Raw genomic sequence first — 27,000 nt, 5'->3', positions numbered from 1 at the left:
CATGAGCAACAGTTTGGTTTATTGCAGTGAAGTGAAAGATGGTTTTGCTGATGCATATTAATAATACAGAGACAGTATTTTATATTGTTCAATAATCAGCATAACAGATAATAATAGGTAATTTACATTGACTTCGTGCTTGGCTTCGTGCCAACTTCCATATGGAAAAGGTATAATCACATATGTGATTCTCATCAGCAAAAGGTCAACTGACAGGCGTATAAAAATAAAAATGCTTACGAACAATATATGGTAAGCATCAGCCAATTCTGGCAATGGGTAGGGATATGGGCAGCTTATCTTGGTTGACCTGTTAAACATATGGGTGTGTGGTCTAGCAGAAGTGCAGAACTTCAAATATTTTGAAGACATGGCTTGGGACTTGCTTATTGAAAGTGCCTATTTTATCTAAAATGAAAAAAATAGAGCAGCATAGACTGTCAGTCGGATTAGTCACGCATATACAGTAAAACCTCTAATTGAATGCCACCTCTATTTGAACGTTGGTTCAATTAGAGGTTTTATAGTAACCTATAAACTCTGGATGTGTCACTTACTGTCCTAATTTATATTAGCTTAACTGGGTTCAGCACAAAGTAACAGTTAATTCTTTGGTAATAACTTTTGGTATTGCTTGGCAACACCCAATCATTCTGATGCAGCTGTATTTTGCTTGACGCTTTCATAATACATATGAATTTATTACGAAACACTGATTAGTACCAGGAATTCATAGATGTATAATAATAACATGCTAAACGATACCACACAGAAAATCTTTGTTGTAACACGCTTTGACAAAAAAGTTTTTCATAGTTTGATGGTTTAAATTAATTTTTGTTTTTATTTTCACACAAAAATACAAAATAAAAACTCGATAAATAACTGTATTACTATTTTAATTCTATTGCGAAGACAACTCATGAACTCCAGAATTCAGGGTACAAAAACTATACTAACTAGTAGCCCGGCAGTCTCGAGGGTCATCAGAAATTGTCAGGTGTGCCAATAAAGCACGGAGAATAAGTAGGTGCACAATTATTCTGAAATGCTGAGAGTAACTATATGTGAGATAATTACTAAATTATGCTAGAGCCTAGTTAGTTAATCAGCAAAGTTGTTAGAATGCTGGACAACCTGGTGGGCAGTCACAAGTTTGAATCCTGAGCAATACCATCTTTTTCCCAACCTTCAGCCATGGTTGGTTCCAGACAGATGAATAGACGCAACTCTTTTTATAGGAAAAATTTATATTCAGAATGAGCTAATATAAATTATAAATTAATATTATGTATATTAATTTATATTATGTATACATAATATAAATTACTAATTTATGTTATGTATACATCTATATTTATTACAACTAGTATACTCGCTAGTCCTGTGCACTGTGAGAGATCGTCATGAGTGATCATTAAATGGAGAATTATCTCTAGATGAAGTTAGGCGACAGAGTGGTGTTATGGTTTTGAATTTGGTATTATGGGTTCAAGTCAAGTGTAGGGTAATATTTTTTCCTAACAATCTTAGTGTTGCAATCTTTTTTTGTTTAAATGCTCTACAAGTGGATGAACAGACACTGCTCTTATTATAGTACTAGCTGTACCACCCGGCGTTGCTCGGGTAATAAAAAGTCTTTGGACAGAAAATTGATTTGTATTTGATGGCAGTTGATTAACTTCCCATCACACTAATGTAATACAACCTCAGTATGACTATCTATCTTATATACGAGTAACTGATTGCATTAACTCACTTAACACTATCTATTCAGTGCCTTTGCAAGTCACGTAGGTATGGAATTGCTTTAAATAATAAGCATATATTAGAGTAGTAAACTATAATCATCATTTCTTTAATATGAGCATTAATTACTATCTTAACTGTGCAAATTCATGGTCCTTGTTTAACCCTTCTCATGGCTGATGTTATTGATCTAGTCAATCACTACGATTGGCTAGCACAAAAAAGGGGCGTGGCCTAAACGCTCCTTGTTGGCACCGGAAACGCTCATGTTGTGATCACTCTAGGGGGAGATAACTCTATGGTTATATCCAACACAAGCTGTAATCTTTTGTTAAGATAAAATTTCTATTTCCCAACTTGTAACGTAATGTCATGTCTAAGATTAACAAATCTAGCAAAATATGCTTGGTATTAAAATGGTGGTAACTGTCCGAAAAGCTATAAGGTTACATATATTACAGCTTAATATTATATTATGTTACAATATAATATATTATCAGTATTACAAATAGACAACTTGGTGACTTTTGATTAAAAAATTGTTTAAAAATATATTATGCTAATGCAACAAAATTATAGTCTGAGAGCTTTGTAACATTTATAGCATTTAGGATGGCTGTACTAAAAGCGCTGATACGTATCATGGTTAAAATTTTTACTCTAGGCAGCCCTTTCATTGTACTAATTGCTTTGTACAAATTTGTTTATTAAAGTGCATTTTTATAATTGACTGATAAGCTTTCCTTAGCGTATCAGTTGATAAAAAGGTTAGTTTAGGGAATTTTGTTAAATTCCATCTAGTGCAGTTTGAGAGCAGACAACCTCCGTTCAAGCCAAAGCTAAGCCAACCACTTCAGTAGTAGAGAGAGCTACTGTACTTACTAGCAAGAAGTAAAGTACTCGTAGGTAATGTTTTTGGTCCCTTGAAATTGTAAAGTGTCCCACGAGACAACGTTTCCTGTGCTGCTGCATGTATCAGTATTTAGTTGACTGAGTGCCATTGCATAGTCCCACATATTGAACTCTGCCATCTGACCAGGCACTGTCTGTTCTAAATCAAAGCCGCCACCTAAAATACATAATAATGATATCTCCGTAACTAGACCATAATAATGATATCTCTGTAACTAGACCATAATAATGATATCTCCGTAACTAGACCAATTTATGTCCATCTGACTATTTGTGATAGTCATTGAACTTAATGGACAAGCTAATGAAGGGCTGTTCTACCTAAAGAGCTTGGAACTCAGACTAATATTCTGCTGCTATAGCTATATCAGCCGTGGCAGCAGCCGTGACCTGCAAACAACAGGTTGGGGTTCGGTTCCAAAAAAAGCTACAGGTGATGAGAGGAATAACATCCAACATTAAATTGCTCTCTACAACTGGGCATGTTGCCAGTCGTTGATGTTCTCTTGCCACTGGACTCAGACATGTCCAGCTAGTATCACAGAGCCATTGTTTGGGCAATAATGCAAGTACAACCTTTGCTTACAGAAAGCTAAGCAGACAGCATACTCTATATTCAAGCGATTGCTCATGCACATTGTCTATTTGGGTAACCCATAAAATTCAAACGTAAAACATGTTCACCTCTTATGCCATTAAAATGTATTTTATTGATAGACTAGCGGAATACCCGGCTTTGCACGGGTATTAAAAACAGCTTATAAACAGTGGAAGGTACTGTAGTTGCCATTGACTAATTTGACTAAGCTACTATATGTATTGCTAAACTTACTAATAAAAACCATGAGAGCAAGCTTTAGAGACGTTGCGCGTAACTCAGAATCCCCATTTTAACCCAGATAATGAGTCATGTCACCTGATGAATTCATTGCATTCCGCTTAGCTTAATGCCTTGGTTTGTTGCCTTGTGAATGGGAGGCCTTTGAGATTAAATCTTCTCTGATATGGATTTTTTATTGCTAGGTTTTAATCGATATGGCTAGACAGACAGACAGACACCAAACAATGACAAGCTTTGAGGTTAATATAAATGTACCTGTATATGGATAACAACAATCTGCATGCTCCTTTATAATGACAGTCACTGAAACAGTTTATAGCGACAGGCACTGAGCAATAAAAACTTGATAACCCTCTTGGGTTTTTCAGCTTTCCTACACTCTTTCCAATACAGTTACATTCGATTAAGTGTCTTGCACGACATGGACAGCTGGTTTGATGATAGAGTTATTAAACATGTTCAGCCTCACATTGCAAACACGTGAGAAACTGTTTGCAGGTCTGAAAAATTTAGTACGTACTGGTAGTTTTCTCTTGAAAATTGATCGTACATTTTACAGTCATGGCGTTGATCACTAAAAACGTTCCATGGCACAAAGATGGCGCATCGCACAGGTGTTCTGCTTTCAAACAGCGACACTGAATCATGTCAAAATGAGAGTGACAACTGTTTCCATGATGACAGTGCAGAGCATGAGGGTGGTTCACTACGCTATCGCTCTATTGAAACTCAGTAGGTATTATTTGGCTAGCCCAAAAGTAATAAAGTGGAGCGGAATGCTATTTTTAGTGTGAGAAGAAAACTCTTTTATGTGATAAACTGCTTGTTTCTTAAAAAGAGACCTTTAGCTGCTACTGTTTGTGGACTCGGATGAGCAAACAAAACTTTTGTAACTTTCATCAGAAAGTATCGGTATTTTTCTATCATTTGCGATTTTTCTCGATGTTTGACTCAACTCGATAGCCATGATATTTCAACAATAACATTGACAAAGCTTGACTGCGGTCAAGACATTCAGATCAAGCAAAAATGCAATTATGACGTCAATAGTTGCAAATGGACTGACAGAATAGAGACCCGCAACTCCACAACTCGAATACAATAGCTGATAGAAATTATTGCGGTAATATCAATTAGTGACCTGATTTTGCACAAATTTTTTTTCGGAGAGTTTAACCGCGATCAAATTTGGTAGATTCTAACCATAAAACATCCTAGCAGTCAGATCACCTTAAACATAAAAAACAATCGCAAGTGACAAAAAGATATTGATACTTCCTGATAAAATTTACCAAAACTCTGTGTAAGTTCATTTTGTGGTTAAAACACTAGAACACTGAGCAATATTCACTCATCACCCATGTATAGGCCTGTACCTGGAGTTGAGAAAAATGTCATTACCCACAGAGTCCTGCTCTTGCAAGAGCGTAAGGTGTCCTCCAGAGCGTACCGTGCCTGATGAAAGTGAAGCGCTGGCAACCAGTTCTAGTTTTCCGCTAACATCAGTGTCAGTGTACCACTAAAACAATAAAATAAAACTTTAGGAGTCGCACAACAGAGTAATCATGAATAAAATAATAAACTGAATAAATTATACTTTAAATTATATTCAAGGTATAAGGAAACATGTAACTGTAATGATGCTCTAATATTTGATGAGAGATTTGTATATTATTATTTATAATAATATTATTTATAATAATATTATTATAAATAATATTATCATAATAGTAATTTATAATTTTATATTAGTATTTTAATAATTTTATAATATAGTATTTTAATAGTATTTATAATAGTATATTATTATTTATAATAATATTATTATAAATACTATTATCATAATAGTAATTTATAATTTTATATTAGTATTTTAATAATAATTTTATAATATAGTATTTTAATAGTATTTATAATAGTATATTATTATTTATAATTGCAATAGTATGCAAGTTTAAGGTTCACAAAATCCTTAGAGATTAAAATTAAATTAAAATCATAAATGGGATAAAGAACAAGAGTATGTGGGGCTCTATACACCGTCTTAAACAGCTTTTTTGTTGCATATTTTAATCGTCGAAAGAATCTCTTTGAAGATGGATGTGTGCTGTGAATCAGCGAGCACCTGATCAAACTTGTCAATAACCAACAAGAAAGTTAAACGCCCCTCAAACTGTCAGAAGACTCCTAATTAACACGAGAAATTCTATTAAACGGCCTCATCTAGTATCTACTGTTAACATTGAAAAGACTTACCATCACCCTGGTGCTAGCTACCCATGTTATGCAGTGCTTATGCCAGCCAACCCACAGAGCATCCATGTCATCATTTGGAGATACTAAAGGCATAGCCGTTGCCACGTTACGAATGTAGATGGAAAATTGGCCAGTATACTGCCATCCCAAAATTAGCTCATTCTGTTGTTCTAAAATGAACAAATCATAAATGGCTAAACGTTTTATGGGTTTGACAAGCTATAGAAAATTGGTAAGTTGATCCGCTACAGTAATTCACTACCCTGACCCACTTGATGGCCTTGTGAATTTTTATGTATTTTTAATTTTTAATTTAATGGTCGCCATGCTTTGGATATGGATCTAATCCATTTAATCCATCATACTGTGGAACGCATTTTGCATTTTATAAATTTTGGCCTAAACTGGTAATTGATGAAATATAATAAAGGATAAGTATCTTTTACCTATCACAACCAATTGATGGTATAAAAGTGGCTCTAAGGCTATGTACAGGTTTTTTAAATAAAATATCCAAATAACTAGTACCACTGGAGTCTAGGAGACCATGAGAGATCATCAGGTGTAATAACTAAGCGCACAATTATTCCACAGTATGAAAGGATATTTGACTGGTGCAAGTGATAAAGTGCTGGACTAGCAAAGTGAATGTTGTGAGTTCAAACCCTTATGAAAGCAGTCCTTTTTCCTAACTTCTAAAGACAGAAGGACGCAACTCCTACGTAAATCATGACTCACACATCATCTTAATTTACAATCATTATTAATCTTTTACTATAGGAACAACCAATAAATAAACAAAATCTTTGATAAGGCGAGTGATCGCTTGACAGAGTGATACAAATGGTATACGACTAACTTGCCTTGAAATACCTCAGCCTTGATAATTTATACTTTCTTATTTATAACAGACATCGTTACATTATTTTATGTAAAATCTTTACGACCTTCTTGAAAGAAAACTATAAAAGTTAGTATAGCTGGCAGTTCAGTGTGCTGTGAGAGATCATCAGGTGTAATAACAATACATACAATTATTCTAAGTACAGCTGCAGGTGAGCAGTTGAGTGGCGTAGTTGTTAGAAAGTTTGAATCCCTCATGACCCAATCTTTTTTCCTAATCATGAACCATTGCTCCAATTAGACGGATAGACAAACACGGCTCTGATTATAATAAAAAAACAGTACAGCTGGTTCAGTGTTCTGAAGTTAACTGAAACCTGTTCCAATGGATTTTTTTTCATTACCTGTCCTAGCAACACTTATTAGAAAATCTCCGTTTCTGTCATCTCCTGCTTGTCCATTGAACCAAAAGCAGACGGTCATCTCAGAGAGTGGGGGAAAGTTTGTCTGATACATGTAATTGCTGATTGTCCTGGCTTGGTGGTAGACCGGTAGTATTCTACCTACAAGGAAATTTTAGGTTTAGTTTTAAAATAGACAGTGAGCATCAATGCTTTGAATGGGTTTGGAGTTGCCTCTTCTTCAAATCATAGAAATGATAAATTGGAACTCATTCGATGCTATTTCACTTCGTTATATTTGTGCAAAGACATTTGCTGTGACGGTATTATTCGACATCATAGAAATGCTCACTGCTGATGGATTCAAATCAATACCCAGCTAAGCTCTCCTCAGGGGAGGTAAGAAATTTCAGCGCACAACCACGAGGGTCTCTGCTACAAAAACGTTCTTTTCTACTCTCTACTGTTTCTACTTAACGTTTTGCCTCTACATTAATATTTACATGTCAAGGATGGGTTGCTCGTATGAGGGTGACAGAATAATTACTTTTTAGATCTGGTAATGAACTAAACATGAGTTGAAAAGTCACGCGACGCAAAAGTGAGTCTACTTTAGCAAGTTTTTTTTAGAGATGCATCGAAAATCTTGGAAAGATCTATATATTACCACTCTGAATCGTTGAAATGGTCGGCTGCGAATTCTTTGACAGCGGGCAACTCCAAATCTATTTTAAGCATGTAAACTCATTGATAATTTGCTTGTAGGTTCTATTCTAGCTGTCTGCGGACACTGCTTCTAGTTTCATACAACATTTTATCCGATATATACAGTGGATCCCACAACATTTATCCGATATATACAGTGGACCCTCGCAACATTTATCCGATATACAGTGGACTCCCGCAACATTTATCCGATATATACAGTGGACCCCCGCAACATTAATTCCTTCTGGTGTTACCAGCTCAAGGCAAAAATGTTTTATAGAGGATAGAGGGCATAGGAACCTATTATAACAGTCATTATCTAATGCAAACCCTCCATCCCCACGGTAAACATATCACAATTTTATATACGTACTAATTTGTATATTTTACAAATTAGTAATAAAATAATATAGTAACTATAGTGACTATACTACTCTATAGTATAGTAACTAGTAACTATCTTACTAGTTAATAGGTAACTATAGTTACTAAAAATCTTAGTTATTATAGTTACTTATTTAGTAGCTAGGATCTGCAACAAAATGTAACATTACTATGTACAGTATTATATGGAGTTCTTACTTTTAAGACAGACCTAGTGGCTAACAGGGGTGTGAGAGACTGACAGCAATGTGTTTGATGTAGTAGACTTTTGTGATGCCGAGTAACATAAACTTTCAATTTAACGAGATGATTTAACTTACTAAATACACACTTAAAGCTTTAATACTTTACTAAATCTAATTTTAATTTTTGTTTATTTTTTACATTTTCTGTCTGCGTTCGGCTTGGCACTTTTTGCTACCCTTTCACTATAACATTTCGCCGACCTTTTTAAAACTTTTTCCAAACTAATTCGACAAATAAAATCGAGTGATGCTGTTAAAGTTTGAATTTTGAGGAGAATTTTGTTGACGCCATATGATGGAAAAAATGCTGTAATGAGGGCTCAAAAAAACTTCGTATTCTATTTTGTAGGGCGAAAAAACAGTAAGGCAGAGACTCCGTAACTCAGGGGTCCACTGTACGTGATATAATTAGTTGTCTAATTTAAGCTAAGATATAATTAACATCCGTTGTAAAATGAGTCAAATTTTTTATTAAATAAAGTTTTGTTCACCTCCAAAGAACATTTATCATTGTCATCAGACATTGTTTTAAGCATGAGTGGTTGCACTAACATGTACAACCACGTTGGCAGTTTTTTCTTCTGAGAAAACAACTCTCCCACCTTGACATTTTGGAAATTGCGCAGTAGTTTTTAGAGAAGTTCCTTGTTCCTTTAATCCGCTCCATTCCACAACGTTGCCCACCCCTCCACAAGACAACCTGTTGAGCTCCCATAATGACATTTGATAGTTCCACATATTGAACTCTGTCAGCTGTCCCGGAAGAGTTTGATCAAGATCTAGTCTTCCCCCTTGAATATAACACATCAGTTTAAGCAGCCTATCAAGGAATTGAAGCTGCAATGACAATATGAGAGTTACCTATTCATGACACTGAGAAGCCCTGTAATTGTTGCTATAAAACTATGGCGGAACGGTGACTCCATTACATTAATATTGTGATGCTAAGGAGGAGAGTTAAACATTATGTTCACACGATTAAGAAAAAGAACTTTCTTGACATTTCCGAAACTTAGCTGTAATTTAATATTTTGCCATACTATTTATTGTATCCAGATTTATTATAATCTAGCTCCAAGATATGTCACAAAGGATTTATTTTTGTTACAAAAAAGAGCATTTCAACTAATTGTAAATCTACATCATATTCCTGCATATATTATTCCAACGAATCTTTGCGCCTTCTTACTCTGCCTATGGTAAATGTTTATTTTTACTTCAATTAAAGGTTTCAAGATTTTTCATGGTTTGTGTTCTCATTTTTTACATGACAGTTGCAGGTTCTCAACTCACTTCAACTTACGTGATATAAACAAGTTGCATACAACATCTAGCAATTATTTTGAAATTATCATTGCCAGCTGCTTTAGCAATCTTCCATCTAATATTCGTTCTCTTATCAGAGAAATGTATTTTAAACACTATTTGTCAAACTATTTATTCAATTTTAGTGGCTAACTGTTGTCCTTCTTTTGTTGTTTTGCTATGGTTGTAAGGCCTAATTTGAAAAACACTTCTATTGCTGAAATGAAATTATTGCCAATAAGGTAGGCCTACTATATAGTATATATATATATATATATATAACATCACTTGGTATAACCCTCCGTTTAATAAAGAAGTCAGAACCAATATAGGGAGACAATTTCTCAAACTAATAGCAACATACTTTCCTCCAATGAGCAACTTACACAAAATCTTTAACAGAAACACTGTGAAGATTAGTTATAGTTGCATGAAAAGCGTTAAAGGTATCATTAACAACTGCAATAATAAGAAAATACCACCAACTAAGACCGGGAACAATATAAACCCAGGCTGTAATTGCAGACAACCTACCGAGTGTCCATTAAATGGTCAATGCCTTACTGAGCAAATTATATATCAAGCTACAGTAAGCACAAATAACAATAAAGAGACCTACATCGGATTAACCGAAAATACGTTTAAGAAGAGGTACGCCAACCACAAGTCTTCCTTCATCAATACCAGCAAAAGATCAGCAACCAGGCTAAGCGAACATGTATGGTCCCTCAAAGAGAAAAACATCATGCATACCATCAAATGGAATATTATCCACAGATCAGCAGCTTACAATAACCGTGCCAAGAAGTGCGAACTATGTATGTGGAAAAAATTCTACATTATGTACAAGCCACATATGGCGACACTGAATAAGAAATCTGAAATGGTATCTGGGTGTAGACACTCAAGTAAATTTTTGCTAATAAACAGTTAATAGATTAGCTTTTCTCATCCCATTTATTGTTTACAATTTTATTGCTTAGCCTTTGCACTTTTACTACTGCCATCAATTTGGGAATTTACAGTGCTTGCATGCCTCATTATAAGATCACTGCCTAGCTTGTATGTTCCTACGTATATATAAGCTTCTGCGCATAAATGAATGTCACCTGATGAGTGTTTTTAACACGAAACTATTAGTAGTGTAAATATAATAGTCAAAATTTTTATCTTCTTTTAAATTATTCTATATTTAACTTATATATAGTATATATATATTTAACTTATATATATATAGTATATATATATATATTTAACTTATATATATATAGTATATATATATATTTAACTTATATATGTATAGTATATATATATATATAGTATATATATAGTATATATATATATATATATATATATATATATATATATATATATATATATATATATATATATATATATATATATATATATATATATATATATATATATATATATCTACTATATAAACGGCAATCGTTGTCTGTCTATCTGTCTATCCGCTTTATAGAGTACCGTACTTTTCGGACTATTAGCCGCTACTTTTATATAAGGGCGTGTCTATTCTAGAGTTGCCCCGATTTCAATATCGGAATCGGTATCGGTGCCGATATGGGTGTTAAGTATCTGAATCGGTATCGGCCGATATTTTCTTAAAAATCGGAAACTTCAGATACTTTTTGCAGATCAACTATTTAGCGGAAAACCGTATTTTAGCCTGCTGCACTAATCAAAAATCATCAGCTGCAAGTTCCTTACTTTCACCTAATGAATTCCAAGCCTGTCACACAATCTATTTCATGTCTATAGCCTGATAAACGTCAATACAGCCGAGGAATCTTTTGGCTTTAGACAGGACGTAATCAACAAGTGCAGTATTTCCCAATTACAGCGATATGATTTATTGCAGCCAATCACGAACAAGAGACCTATGATGGAAACAAGAATGCGTGCGTGCGGTGTAACATTTCTATGTACTAGCATTACGAAAGGAATTTGAGCAGTCAATGCATAAAGTTATTTACATCGCAAGTTTGCATCGCATAAAATAACCTGAGTGGCTTATCGGTATTTAGCCTGTCCTCCATCATCTGTTGCAAGTGAATCCTTCTTCAGTACGACTGGCTACATCGCTAGTGATGGAAGATAAGGACGTCTCACTGAGATAATTGAATCACTAACGGTAATTTAGATATACGTTTATTTGCTCTAAACTTGTACCGGTGCATCAGTTCGTTCAGCAGTAGAAGACAGACTTCATTATCACAGAGAAAGATGTGCCGCTAACAGTAATTACCATTATTAATAGCAGATTACAAGAAACATGGACTGTTTTGTTACTAGATGCACGGTATGTCAGTATGTGAATTTAATATACATGTATATCTTTTTCCATAAATACAAACAAATAAATGCATCAATATTTATATTTTCTCTGCATTAAGTTTATATTTGCATAATAAAATTAATGATTATCTATGCAACACAAAAGATCTGAATCGGTATCTGAATCGGATTATTTTTTTATAAGAATCGGTATATCGGATCGGTATCTGAATCGGCTGGTGAAGTTAGAATCGGGGCATCTCTAGTCTATTCTGTGGTTTTGTTCACCGCTAGGGCGCATTAACGGGAATCTCCGGTTAGTACACGCCTCTATTATAATACGTAACCTGCTATTCATCGTAGGGATGGACGATAAATATTGATATGCTAATAGTATGAGTTGTCTTCTCGATATATTGAGTCACCGATAACTCCCAAATATGAGCAGTATAAATAAATTATATGGCCGTCTTTTTTTTCGATTCGATCGTACGAAGCAAACTTAATTAATATGTGTAGTAACGGTAAATAAATTATAAAGCGGTCTTTCTTTTTCTATTCGGTCGAACGAAGCTAACCGAACTAATATGAATACTAAATATCGTAATTTCGTAATATCGTAATTTCGTAATATGGACTATTCGCCGCTACTTTTCTCTGACGATTTGAGCCAAGCGGCTTATATAAAGGTGTGGCGATTCTGTTGTTTTTCTTTCACCGCTCGAGCGCATTAACCGAAATCCCCGGTTAGCACGCTTTTTAAACGGCAAATTTTCTGCCGTATTAAAAAGAACCTTTCCTGAGTTCTGCGGCCTATACAAAGGTGTCTATACAGCTATACAAATGTACTATTCATTAAATAAAATAAATTAACGAGTAGTTATTTACATGCAATTAATATTTACTGCCAACGTGTACCGAGAAGGTCACGTAAACGTTTGTTTCTTGGAGCCACTGGAAAAACGCATTTCTCACCTACTAAATTTCCACATCAAAAAGGTAAGTGTTTCTTATACGATGTTGTATTGTCTATGAATTGCCACATCTCCACTACTTAATAATGTTGGATTTGCCGCTGTTCGTGATAGTGGGTCATGTTCATTTCCTTCAGCAGCCGAGTTACTAATTTTTTTCCAGCTACGAGTAGGCCTACTGTAACTTACCATTACAGAACTTTCACGAGTACTCCGAGGGTTGCGATACGCTATTGTGAAAAGAAAGAGAGCAGCTGCTATCGACTTACTGTCACCCTGCATCAGCCATGACCAGCTATACGCCGCCTGCTCAAAAGTAGGCACACGCCGAAAACTGTTTCTTCATACGCCCGACCGAAAAACCAAAAATGTTGTCTATCCGCATGTGTTGCGTTGAACTAAGGGAGAGAGAGAGAGAAAGAGAGAGGGAGAGCGAGGAGGAGAGGAGGGAGAGAGGGAGAGGGGGGAGAGGGAGAGGGGGGAGAGGGAAAGGAGGAGAGAGAGAGAAGGGGAGAGAGAGGGAGAGCGAGGAAGAGGGGGGGAGAGAGAGAGGGAGAGAAAGAGGGAGGGAAAGAGGGGGGAGAGGGGGAAGAGGGAGGGAGAGAGGGGAGAGACCAAGAGAGGGGGAGAGGGGAAAGAGGGAGAGAAGGAGAGAGAGAGAGGGAGAGCGAGGAGGAGAGGGGGGGGGAGAGAGAGAGGGAGAGAAAGAGGGAGAAGAGGAAGGGAGAGAGGGAGAGACGGAGAGAGGGGAAAGAGGGGAAAGAGGGAGAGAGGGAGCGAAGGAGAGAGAGAGGGAGAGAAAGAGGGAGAAGAGGGAGGGAGAGAGGGAGAGACGGAGAGAGGGGAAAGAGAGAGAGAGGGAGCGAAGGAGAGAAAGAGGGAGAGGGAGAGCGAGGGGGGGAGGGGGGGAGAGGGGGGGGGAGAGAGAGAGAAAGAGGGAGGGAGAGAGAGGGGAGAGAGGGAGAGAGAGGGGAGAGACGGAGAGAGGGGAAAGAGGGAGAGCGAGGAGGAGAGGGGGGAGAGAGAGAAAGAGGGAGGGAGAGGGGAGAGAGGGAGAGAGAGGGGAGAGAGGGAGAGAGAGGGGAGAGACGGAGAGAGGGAGAAAGGGGAAAGAGGGAGAGAGGAGATGTGACTGCATATTTGGAGTTGTTTTACCGTGTGAAAGACAACTCTCAATAAACCTTATGCTGCCCATGAATCTGCTCCTGTAGACGGGTAATGCAGCTAGTATATATATATATATATACATGTATATATATATAAGTTAAAGCATAAATACAAAGCAACATCACGACTGTCAACCATAGACTGTCGTATAACAATGGTAACAATAAGAACCAGCAGAGACACTTCCTTACCAAAATCATCTTGCTCCTGTAAAAGGATGAGGTGGCCACCAGATCGAATCGTCGAAGAATAGGCATACGCAGATCCTGCCTGCTCAAGCTGTCCAGCAGTAGTAATGTCAGTGTACCACTAAATCAGAAAAAAATACAACTATCTATACAAATCTAAAAGTCTGTAGTATATCGGTGTATATCCAATCCAGACATAGCGATTAAAAAATTTGCATCTCACTGAATTAAAACTCAGAACTGCTAGTTCAGGAAACAGCAAGCTAACTCATTAAGCCACACAAGATACTTAGAATGCAGTGGATTAATCGTAAACATAGTCATTACCCTAGGACACTTATGTATTCGCCTCATCTAACTTTTGTGTTTTCAGGGAGTCATCCTCTCGCGAAAATTTCATGCTTGAAACTAAACCATCATAACGAACGAGCGAAAACGCGAAATTAAATAGCTATGTTCATTGATAGTCCAAGAAACAAATGGCAGCAAGCGATCAAATTGCATTATCGATCTCGCCCTCACCATTCTACCTACGGTTCACAATTACAAACTAGTCCCAAATTTAATTTTTTTATTATCGGTGAACTGAACCTGAGGAATCTAATTATGTTTGTTCCACTGCATTTATTTTCACATCACTATATTTTCGCACTCATCAAAGCTGCGAAACTAAGTTGCAACAAAATTTTACTCTGTATGCTACTCACGAAACTAAATACTAGCGAAATATAAGTGTCCTAGGGTACATCGGTTAAAATATGCATAACGACAATGTGTGACGTGTAACGGCTCTTCACGACTCACGGCTCTTATTATAGTAAATTTAAGTTACTAGCTTTAGGTTACTCAAATTAGCTGATGACAATTACATTACCTGCCACTGTTTACCAACTGTTTTTATTACTCCTGCGCCGCTTAGTCATTCATCTAGTATTCTGATTCACAAGAGGTAAACAAAGTTTTGCCACTAACTAACCACTTTAGTACCTTTAGTACCAAAGTACTTTAGTACCATTGTATGAAAAAGGTATTGAAAAGGTGTCAGCATATTCTAGACAGTATAAAACTTCAGATAATATTACAGAGATTACAAGCATCAGCACCATTTGTGGTTTGACTATCACTTATAGCCTTGCTTTTGCTTTTTAGCTGTATGTGAATAAGAAGGTGCGGAGGTGGAGTAACGCAGTGCTTCTAGGTGAAGATGAGAGTGCATCAGGATTCGGCTTTATGACCATCCTGTTTGCGATGCTGATAGACAGGCTGACTTGGAAGGAATTAGACAGGAGTCACCTCAGAACGTGATGTTTACGGAAGACATTGTCATATGAGAGAAAAGTAAAGAACAAGCCAAGGGAAGCCTAGAGAAGTGGAGAGTGGCATTGGAGTGTGAAGGAATGAAGATCAGCAGAGCAAAGACAGAGTATTTCTGTGTGAATGGAGCAGCGGATAGAGGTGAAATTGGAATGCAGAATGTCCGGTTGACAAAAAGAAAATGAAAGAGTTTGAGGGAAAAAGCTCAGGTACTTTGGAGCTACGGTGAAGGGAGATGGAGATTGGAATAGAGCGCTAAACAAGAAAGTGCAGGCAAGCTGGAATGGATGGAGGAAGAAATCAGCATTACCTGCGATAGGAAGATGTCAGCAAAGTTGAAGGGAAGGGTATACAACGAAGCAGTAAGTCCAGCTATTTTACATGCTATAGAAACAGTGGCCATGACAAAGAGACAGAAAGAGCTAAAGGTGGCAGAGTTGAGAACGCTAAGATTTATGATGGGAGTGACTAGAATGGATAAGGTCAGAAATGAGTACATCAGGGGAAGTGCAGGTGTTGAGAGGATGGGGAAGAAATTGAGAGAGTAGAGGCTAAGGTGGTAAGGTGCTAAGGAGGGATGGTGAGTATATAGGAAAACAGGTGCTGGGCATGGAACTGCCAGGTATAAGGAGATAGGGAAGACCTATGAGAAGGTTTATATATGTAGTAAAGGAGGATATGAGAAACCTGAGAGTCACAGACCAGGATGTAAACAATAGAAGTAAATGAAAAAAGATTATATGCAATGATGACCCTAGACTAGAATAATCTGAGACGAAATAAATATAACAGTGGCCTTGTCATCAAAGCTGGTGAATGCCGGAGAATAGGTTTATCTATGCACAGCGCAAGTAACTAAACACAAACAATTCTAGCCAGGTATTATACAGTTATTATTGTTATTATTATTATTGTTATTATTATGTTACCTGCATAACATCTCATGCTATACCTTCCTACTAGGTAACCTATACTGCACGCAGCTTTTACTGTAGACCCTCCTACAACGGAAATAATCCGTTCCAATATCGTTATAAGTATTTTACGTAATAAAAAATGTAAAATACATTCTAGTTGCCTAATCCATTCTAAGATCATTCTAAATTCACCCTTTTAGCCCTTCAAATAGGAAACAAACTAAACATAATTTAATTTAATGACTGTATTATAACTGTGGTATTATTGGTTTGTATCAACGTCTTTTCTCTCTTTTTTCGACTTTCACTAGTATATATGACTAGCCGAGGTACCCGGCGTTGCCCAAATAATAAAAATCAGCTTATAAACAATGAGAAGTAGTGAGAGTTGCCTGCCACTTGCTATTAGCCCAGCACATTGCCAATGGAAAATTTGAATACGCTTACTAATGAGAGCTATTCGTCTAAGTGGCATTATGCAATCACCCTGCAAAGCCATTGGGTATTTGCTCCCATATAGTGACATATATCGGCTAGCGAACAAATCAATTTTTGTGACTTAATTAGTACGGCGTTGGACTGGCGAACGGAAGGGTCTGAGACCAAATCTTCTTTGGTATGAATTATTTATGCCAAGATTTTAATACATGTAGCTATAGCCTGAATGTAGACAGACAGATCCACACACTTTGAGAAATATATATATATATATATATATAAATTGAGATGCCCCTATATGTCATTTTTCTCTCTACTTCGGCAAGTGAGAAAATAATATTTTAAAGGCTAACTATGAGATTCTTGTTATTCGAATTTGAAAACTTGCACCAACTCGATGCTTCATGTTATATGGAATTTCTTACGTAATACAAAGCAAAGACTTTACATAAATTATTTACGTGATATGGAATTTATGTAATAAGAGGTTTATGTTATGGGAGTGCCTACTGTAGTTAATATAACTGCTCATGGCTGTAGCCTTTTCCATTTTGTGAGATAGCATACTCTCTACAATACCAAAGACTTCACCCAGTAGCTATCTTTGTCTAACTTTCAAGTCTCCTAAGTTTACAATAATGGGGTACGAGTTATAAACTGTCGGAAAATATTTTTTGGAAATGGTGAACACAATAAACTGCTGCTTAGTACTACCATTACTCCATCACCTTAGAGTTATCTACTCTATATTTCTTTCAGTCACTAATACTTTATTAATAGTCAGTAAATACTTGATTAAAGACTCCATACGAATTCAAATAAACATTTTAGCATAGATCTGATGCATTTATTATAAGGTTAATTAATCATAGAATACAAAAATTAACATCTTTACTATAATAAGAAATTTGTCCCTCGATCTATCCAAAACCAAAGTACGTGTAGCAGCATGACAAGAAAAAAATTGCAGTGGGCTAGAGTCGAGCTTGGAATCACCGCAGGATACTCGGTTTTGAGGCACCCACACTACCACTACACTACTCGATCACCTATCCACTTCCGCGAATAATTGTGTACATACTTATTACCCACAACGATCTCTCACAGAGCACGGGACTACTAACACACTCATATGTAACGAAAATACAATGATTTGTGTCCATCGATCTGTCTAAAGCCACAGTCGAAGGTTAGGCAAAAAATCTCATCATACAGGTTTTGAGCTCATGACATTCAGCTTACCAGTCCAGCTTGCTACCATATGTGCCAATTTACCAACCACCAGCCTCCCGAATAATTCTACCTATAGTAATTGCACCGGATGATCTATCACACATGCTGGACTGCCAGGGTACTCGTGTTTATATTGATCTCATGCAACAGCTATTGCTGATGTATCATCAAAAATTTCCTTTTTTGCTGTCGACAGATCATGCCCGGGTCAGCATGATGTATCCTCATTTACCTTAAAGGTTGACTTGCAACAAAATTCACATTACAGTTATTTGATATCATAAATTCACCATGTCTATTGTTCTTACGCGTCTGTTTTATCGGCATCGTAATGCTGCCACTTTGAGCACTGATATTTCAAAACCTACCATAAAAATCTGTTTAATTTTTTAATCTTAGCTTGAACGATTGCATATCATCCTCTGATAAACATGATGAGCCTGTTGGTCACCTGTGATAAACGAAAAGTGCTGCAAAAAATATTTGCGAAGTATTGGGTCACATGAACAGATTACGACTTGCCGATTAGACCAGGCCGAAACAAAACTGTAAAGTAGCGAGCATCTATATTTGATACGGGGTCTTCGGTAAAACCCGAAGTGTTTGTCATAAACTAGTGCTACGATAAGTTTTATATTGAGCTTTTTATTGGCCTTTCAATTCACGTGAGAACATTACGTGACAAGACAATAACCAAATTTCATGGCTACGTCATCGATATAAAGAGATTCCAATCTACGGCGGCTTTTCGTTTTTGAGCTTTTAAGAGCTTGTAATCACATTTCCACATATTTGGCACCTACAACACAACAGAGTAAGACATAGTGAATCTTTTGATACCAAATAACTGTAATGTGAATTTTATTGCAAATCAACCTTTAACCAAGGCACAACTGCTTTATTTCTCCTACAATTAGCATGAGTATGGGAATGGAATTCAGATGACTTGTGTACCTGATTACATCCCCCTTACACGTAAGAAACTCAAAAGCATCATCAAATACTAACAAATTGTTGCTGCATACCCCTTGTGGGAGTGAGTAGGCAAATTAAATTTACAGTAAAAGTCAGGTCAGGTATTGAAAATTTAAAGGGACAAAGAAGTAAGTGTTTACATATATCCTCCCAGAAGCCTTCCACGTGAAACAGTGCTCATGCCACCCCCTCCATGCTGCATCAACATCCACTCCATTGGAAATAGTTATTTCTTTAACCTGGTTTCTGATATAAAAAGCGAGTCTTCCACCAGGAGTCCAGCCAATGATCAACTCATTATCTGAGCCTGGAAATAAAAATACAGCCTTTTAAATGCATGCTGATTGAACACAAAAAACTCTGACAAACCTTCTCACCACACTCCAGCTACGATTTGTGTGTAGACAAATCTCCCTTTTTGATTTAGCAGAAAGAGCAACAACTCAAGGTTGGATGTCATTTTTGTCCCCATCAGTAGCCTCTTTTGGGAATCGTGTTTTGACCAACTTGTAGGGTATGTTGACTAACTTATGTTGGTGTGTTGACTAACTTATGTTGGTGTGTTGACCAAATTGAGTTGGTGTGTTGACCAACTTATGTTGGTGTGTTGACCAACTTGTGATGTTAAGTTGACCAACTTGAGTTGGTGTGTTGACCAACTTGTGATGTTGTGTTGACCAACTTGAGTTGGTGTGTTGACCAACTTGTGATGTTGTGTTGACCAACTTATGTTGGTGTGTTGACCAACTTATGTTGGTGTGTTGACCGACTTATGTTGGTGTGTTGACCAACTTGAGTTGGTGTGTTGACCAACTTGTGATGTTGTGTTGACCAACTTGTGATGGCGTGTTGACAACTTGTAATGGTGTGTTGACCAACTTGCGTTGGTGTGTTGACCAGCTTGTGATGGTGTGTTGACTAATATTACTAACTTTTATTCACAACTGCTGGTTGTCAATTGATGACAATGACCAACACTTGATGGGGCAACAGTTTTAGTGTTAAAAACGAGTTAATGAACTAATTTTATTCTGTATTATTTATTATATTACTATATTATGTGCAGAAAAAAGTGATATGAAGTCATTGGTTGAGTTCCCAACAAGTGGTCAATTACCATGCTAGTCTCTATTTGCCCAGTAAAGTGGATGCATCTATGTTTGGGTTAAAAAACTGATCCTTACTCATCAAAATCCTGATTTCATTTCAGTCATTTTTAGCAGAAGATGTGTCTATTTTATATTCGATATTTTGCTGGCACAAATAATCATTTTTACATAAACAAAAAATATCTCAACTTGTTACACATACACGAAGGCCTTAGTTGTACATGAGAACTCCTCTTAAAACCTTCAGCATTAAATTTAAATAAATTACATTTAAATAAATTACATTTAAATAAATTACATTTAAATAAATTAAATCTATTGCAAATCGAACTTTCTTTGCATGTCCAGCTTGTTTCATGAAATCAAAATTTTGTTTGTTGATTGACTTTCATTATAATTAATGATTCTCCGTAGACTAAAGAAGAGAAATGTCAAATTTCATTCAATAGATGAGAAGCAGACGCAAGCTGTTCTAGGTAAAAATTATATTTTTATCGCTGAAACCAACCAACTCGTTATATCAATAGCTTGCGCTCCTATTCATGCTTTGAAGATGAGACTGGCAGTTTATTGCTATATGTATACAGATAAAGGTCATCAAAAACCTGCAATATAAAGAAGCTGCGACAGTGTTGAAGCAGGTAAGCAAAAGGGATTACTACTGGGTTTCCTTTAAATCATTCCACAGCTCAAAAACTTAAGAATAAATACTTCTCATTGCCATATACAACAATAAAGCATATGTATTATATAAAACTATATTATATATATATTACATATATATTATATAAAACTGTGCAAAAGACTGAATGTGAAAAGCCGAATGTTACATAAAAACTGAATTATTAAATCAATAATTAACCAAAGTTTGTATTACTATTTCCTGATTAGGTAGAGTGGCATTGATCTACTTAAACACAAACTAGCTAGGTCTAAACCCACTTGGCTAATATATTTCTGTAATCTACATGTATGTATATTTTCATGTTTAATTGTTCATTTATAATTGCCACCAGACTTCATTTTCACTTATAAAACTGCAAGGTTATGACAAACTTTAAGAGTCACATGTTGGAGATTACTTCAGGTGTTGATTGAAACATTTCTTTAAATTTTACGTCGAATGTCGCAAAAATCCATATGATAATGTGATCCTAGGAGGTCTGATCCAAAAGTTCCCGGAATGGGGTTGTATACACTTGCATATTTGCACGATGGACAAACCCATTGCAGCGTTTTCTGGGAAACACCTCCAAAGTGTTGTCACAAAATTTCAGGTTGCTATGACAACGCGTTCTCACGTGAGCCGACGATATGTCAAGGTCTGTCAGGCACTTTCAACAATTTTTCAACAAATTTATCGTCATGTCTAATCAATCGGAACAGCGTATTTGCATTAAATTTTGTGTGAAATTAAGGAAAACAAGTACTGAGACAGTTGAGATGTTAAATATTGCTTTTGGAGATGCTGCTCTAAAGAAATCACAAGTTTTTGAGTAGTATAAACGTTTTTGTGAAGGTAGAGACAGCACTGAAGATGATGCCAGGTCTGGCAGACCAGCGTCGGCAAGAACTTGCTCTTCAATTGACAGTGAGAGGTCACTAGTCATGGCAGATCGACGTTTAACCATTAGAGAAATATCTGGAGAGACTGGACTTGGTTTTAGAACTTTTCAAAGAGTTTTAACTGACGATTTAAACATGAGAAGAGTTTCAGCAAAGTTCGTGCCAGGCTTGCTAACTGATAACCAAAAGGAGCTCAGGATGCACGCTTGCAACGATTTTAAAGAAGCTTTCAGAAATGATCAAAACTTTATTTCAAAGGTCATAATATCCTTGTTTTCTCTAATTTCACACACAATTTAATGCAAATACGATGTTCAGGTTTATTAGACACGACGATAAACTTTTTTTAAATTGCCGGAAGCACCTGACAGACCTTGACATATCGTCGGCTCACACGAAAACGCGTCGTCATAGCAACCTGAAATTCTGTGACAACACTCCGGAGCTGTTTCCCGGCAAATGCTGCAATGGGTTTTTCCATCGTGCGAGTATGCATGTGTATACAACTCCATTCCGGGAATATTTGGATCAGACCTCGTAAGTACAGATTTGACTGGACTCAACCTCATACCTCTTGAATACTTAGTATATCGTCTAAAAGTCTATGCTAGTGATATTGTCTTAAAGTCTATGCTAGTGATATTGTCTTAAAGTCTATGCTAGTGATATTGGCTAAAGCTTGCTTATGTTATTGTGTACAAGCCCATTCTAGTCTTATCATCTAAAAGCATATTCTAGTGATATCGTCTAAAAGGTTATTGTACTTCACAAATGACCTATGCTAGGATATCAGCTAGTAAACTGTGTCAATTGTGTTAGGAAAATTAGGGTGACCACTGACTAGCTGTGATTGACCAGAGCTACAAAACCACAATATCTGAGCTAGTGCTTGAATCACTACTGAGTGATATCTAGGCACGCTGACACTAAGCGCGAAAGATATTTCTAATTAGAACAACATATTACAGGACAGAGTTCATACTAGTTGGAATGCTTCAGAATGCTACACACACTATGTTTCCATGAGGCGGTTAATCCTCAAGTTTGCATCATCCACGGGACAAAAATGGCAAAACTCGCAAATCAAGCGAGTTTGGTTACTCACAAATTTTAATCGAATGTTTTATGTTTGTAAAAGATGAAAAATACACTTGTGAATGATGCGCAAAAAAATGCCGCACAAGTTATTCTATTTCAAACGGTTTTCACACTTTAGTTGTTTGTATTTCGAAAGTGTGCTGCTAAGTGAGCCAGCCGTGTGCCGCTATGACTTTCGGCGTAGAATTGCTTATATTTTTTAACAAACTGCTGGTGATAATCTACAAAATGCGAATGTCAATCGAAACACTTATCAGTGTTAGTCAGCGTGCACACAACTCCAAACACTTATCAGTGTTAGTCAGCGTGCACACAACTCCAAATCCGCATCATCCACACTATGCAAATATAGTGAGAGCTGGTTGAACTTGGGAGAATTATAGAGTACCTGAAATAGAGAGACTCATCAGCATGGCAGCAGTCCTGTCATAATTTGGTTGCAATTTGAACCAGAAGCAAGTTGTCAATTCTGACATGGCCGGCAAGCCGTTATCATAGAGATAATTGGAGAGTGAGTATTCCTGGTTGTAGACCTCCAAGATTCTAACTGCAAGCAGAGCAGGTCAGCTGACAACAAGAGCACTCAACAATCGTATTGCTAGTTTTTTTAGCATTCTGTCAAAAGAGATAAGAGATATATGTAAAGGTAGTAGTTTCAAGTCTTCGAATAGATTTTAGTTTTTGTGTTTGTGACACCACTTAGCAATACCAAGTTATTTGCATCAGAAATTCTTTTTGTCAATGACTCTGTTAATACATCCTGCAATGAGCTCTATATCATAACAAGCTTTATATCATAACAAAAACACTATTTTAAATTACTTGTGCGCTGTAAGTTCCATGCAGTATAATAAGTATCCGCATAATTACTCCAAAATGTAGTAAGGCATTGCGCAATGCCTTACCTCGTGTTGCCTAGTTGCGTCGCGTAATTACGTCGCTTTACTTTGCAATGCTTTACACCACTAATTGCGTCGACTGGCTGCTAAGACAAATATGAGAGTTTGATTCTTTTGAGATGCGTTGCTTTTTTTGACGCTTCAGGGTGACGGTTCCCATTGTAGTAAAGATTGGAAATGAGTGATGATATTGGCAGGAACAAGCTTTTAATCTCATTTAATTATACTCTTGATTGCCAGAACTAAGGCTATTGTAGTCATTGCATCATTATGTCAGCTCCTTCATGTACAGTAGCCTCTCCTATAGTGTAAGTTCGACGTAACATAACAAATTTATGTAAAGTTTTTATTTATACTATGTAAAAAGTTCCATCTAACCTAAAGTAGCAAGTCAACGAAAGTTCTCAATTTCGATTTGAATAACCACAACCCCGTAGTTAGCCTTTAAAGTATCTCTTTTTCTCTTGACGCACTTGGAAGAGAAAGTGACCCGGATGGTAATCTGTATTATATATACTAGTAGCGTGACAGTCTAGCGTGCAGTGAGAGATCGCCAGGTGTGTGTCGATAAAGTACAGAAGATAAGTAACCGAGAAACTATTCAGAAATAGGTAAGGGCGATCGATTAGTGCAGATGCTAGATTGTCGATATACCAAGCTGAATGTTACGACTTTGAGTCTTGAAGAAAAGTATTTTTTATCCTAAACTCGAACCGTGGCGATAAATAGATGGATGGACACACACATATGATAGCAAAATATATTTTTGTTTTGCTTTATTTTAGACATGTATCTAAAATACCTTACTAATTTTTATTTAAAGAATAGACATTGCTATCTACCCTAGGACACTTATATTTCGCTAGTATTTAGTTTCGTGAGTAGCATACAGAGTAAAATTTCGCTGCAATTTAATTTCGCAGCTCTGATGATTGCGAAAATATAGTGATTTGAAAATAAATGCAGTAGAACAAACATAATTAGATTCCTCCGATCTAGTTTACCGGTAAAAAATTTTTTTTCAATTTGGGACTAGTTTGTAATTGTAAACCGCAGGTAGCATTATGTGCACAATATCGATGATGCAATTTGATTGCTTGCTGCCATTTGTTTCTGGGATTATCAATGAACAAAGCTATTTAATTTCGCGTTTTCGATCGTTCGTTATGATAGTTTTGTTTTGCTCATGAAATTTTTGCGAGAGGATGACTCCGCGGAAATGCGAAAGTTAGATGAGGCGAATACATAAGTGTGCTAGGGTAGTAAAAAAAGTGGAAAAAAATCGATGCAAAGTGACATGGATAGTGTGCGCTCCCCTGAACTTATTGTAATTATACCGTAATCATTGAGCAAAAACCGTGTGAAAGCGATAAGAAAAATAAGATAAGTTGCCGATACAAACCAGTAATACTACAGTTACTACAGTCATTAAATTAAAACATTAGGTATAGTTTTTTTTTAACGACCGAAGAGATGAGTTTGGGAGGATCTTGAAACGGATTAGGCAATCTACATGTAATTTACAGTTTGTATAATGTAAAATCCCTATAACATAAATGTTCCAAGAATGAATAATTAATGTTGTAGCAACTTCTACTGTATATACTATTCAAACCAGCTCTATGATGAGCTGGTTTGAAATACGGAAGACCGGACATTTACCGAGAGCAGCTATGCATGACAAAAAATATTCTACTTGAAAAAATGCTCAAAGAAGTGAATCAAAGACAATATTTACACAAGTCTTCTCATAGACAGACTGGTAGCACCTGAAAGTCAGAGGGATGCATGTCACGAGTGTAAACATTAGCCTAGAGCAATCTCTAAATGACTTGTTAAGGAATGCTGCCGCTGACACTGATCAGGATAGGCCACTCTACTTGTTCCCCATGCTTTTGCATTAGCCGTGGGTTATAGTTCTGTTTTTACAACAAAAATGTGCAAACAGATCAGTGACAGCTTGTCAAATGGGTCAGTTGATCAATTCAAGAATATTCTAGCAGAGATAAAATACCGATTTCTTCAGTGATAACACAATGACTTTGGCAGCAATAATATGAAACAACAGGCCATATTCCCAACTGAGAATACTTTGGTATTTCAGCAAAATGTTTTCAATGAGCTCATGGTGGTCAGCCAGGAGCGGATGAGTGATTAACTCTTTTGCTACTGTAAGCCGATGTATCGGCTTTCGCGGTAATATAAGTGCCGACCGTAAGCCGATGTATCGGCTTACCGATGTAGCCGATGTATCGGCTTACCAATAGGGCTTCACTATTATTTTTATTACGAAGACCCCACATTAGCTAAACTAATCAAATTTGGTCTCTAATGAAACAACCTTGTTGCCAATCAGGTTCAACCAATACAAAAATTTTTGGTTCAGCAGTTCCATTTCTAATTATTTTTCAAAACGGGAAAACCAGACCGTTATCATCATGGCAATAAGAAACACACCACGTTCAATCAGCGGAAAGGATGCGTCAGAAATCTTGTGAGAGGGATTCATTAAACGATTTTATACTTATCTTGTAGAGAATTTTGTTTTATTTTGCAGTAAAACGATATCTGGTTTGATCCTCGAGATATTGCTTAAATACTAGCAGTAAATCAATTTTTCGAAAATCCGTTTGAATTAATGCGGTCAGAATAATCATTCAGTCAGAATTAAATGCGATAGTGAAAGAGTTAATGCGATAGTGAAAGAGTTAATGCGATAGTGAAAGAGTTAATGCGGTAGTGAAAGAGTTAATGCGATAGTGAAAGAGTTAATGCGGTAGTGAAAGAGTTAATGCGATAGTGAAAGAGTTAATGCGATAGTGAAAGAGTTAATGCGATAGTGAAAGAGTTAATGCGATAGTGAAAGAGTTAATGCGATAGTGAAAGAGTTAATGCGGTAGTGAAAGAGTTAATGCGATAGTGAAAGAGTTAATGCGATAGTGAAAGAGTTAATGCGATAGTGAAAGAGTTAATGCGATAGTGAAAGAGTTAATGCGATAGTGAAAGAGTTAATGCGATAGTGAAAGAGTTAATGTGGTAGTGAAAGAGTTAATGCGATAGTGAAAGAGTTAATGCGGTAGTGAAAGAGTTAATGCGGTAGTGAAAGAGTTAATGCGATGTACTCCCATAATCTACACCTTGTGTATCATTCAAGTTACATTTGAAGTTGTTAACATT

At 36.5% G+C, this 27,000-nt stretch overlaps 1 protein-coding gene across 1 annotated transcript in view; it reads right to left on the bottom strand.

Moving 5' to 3' along the window:
- LOC137387345 (uncharacterized) overlaps nt 1-27,000 on the bottom strand; it is a 31,600-nt gene continuing 4,600 nt past the window's right edge. Inside the window, exons 2-10 of the mRNA XM_068073736.1 lie at nt 23,313-23,471; nt 19,292-19,458; nt 14,278-14,395; nt 8,942-9,130; nt 7,006-7,164; nt 5,759-5,928; nt 4,904-5,021; nt 2,632-2,818; nt 1-408 (exon numbers count right to left, since the gene is read on the bottom strand). Coding sequence (XP_067929837.1) covers nt 408; nt 2,632-2,818; nt 4,904-5,021; nt 5,759-5,928; nt 7,006-7,164; nt 8,942-9,130; nt 14,278-14,395; nt 19,292-19,458; nt 23,313-23,471 — 1,268 coding nt within the window. The 3' untranslated portion in view covers nt 1-407. The remainder of the gene's footprint in view (nt 409-2,631; nt 2,819-4,903; nt 5,022-5,758; nt 5,929-7,005; nt 7,165-8,941; nt 9,131-14,277; nt 14,396-19,291; nt 19,459-23,312; nt 23,472-27,000) is intronic.

Source organism: Watersipora subatra, chromosome 2 (assembly GCF_963576615.1).
Source record: "Watersipora subatra chromosome 2, tzWatSuba1.1, whole genome shotgun sequence".
NCBI lineage: Eukaryota > Metazoa > Bryozoa > Gymnolaemata > Cheilostomatida > Watersiporidae > Watersipora > Watersipora subatra.
Note: the sequence above shows the minus strand (reverse complement) of the source record. Positions and strands in the feature narration are given on the sequence as shown.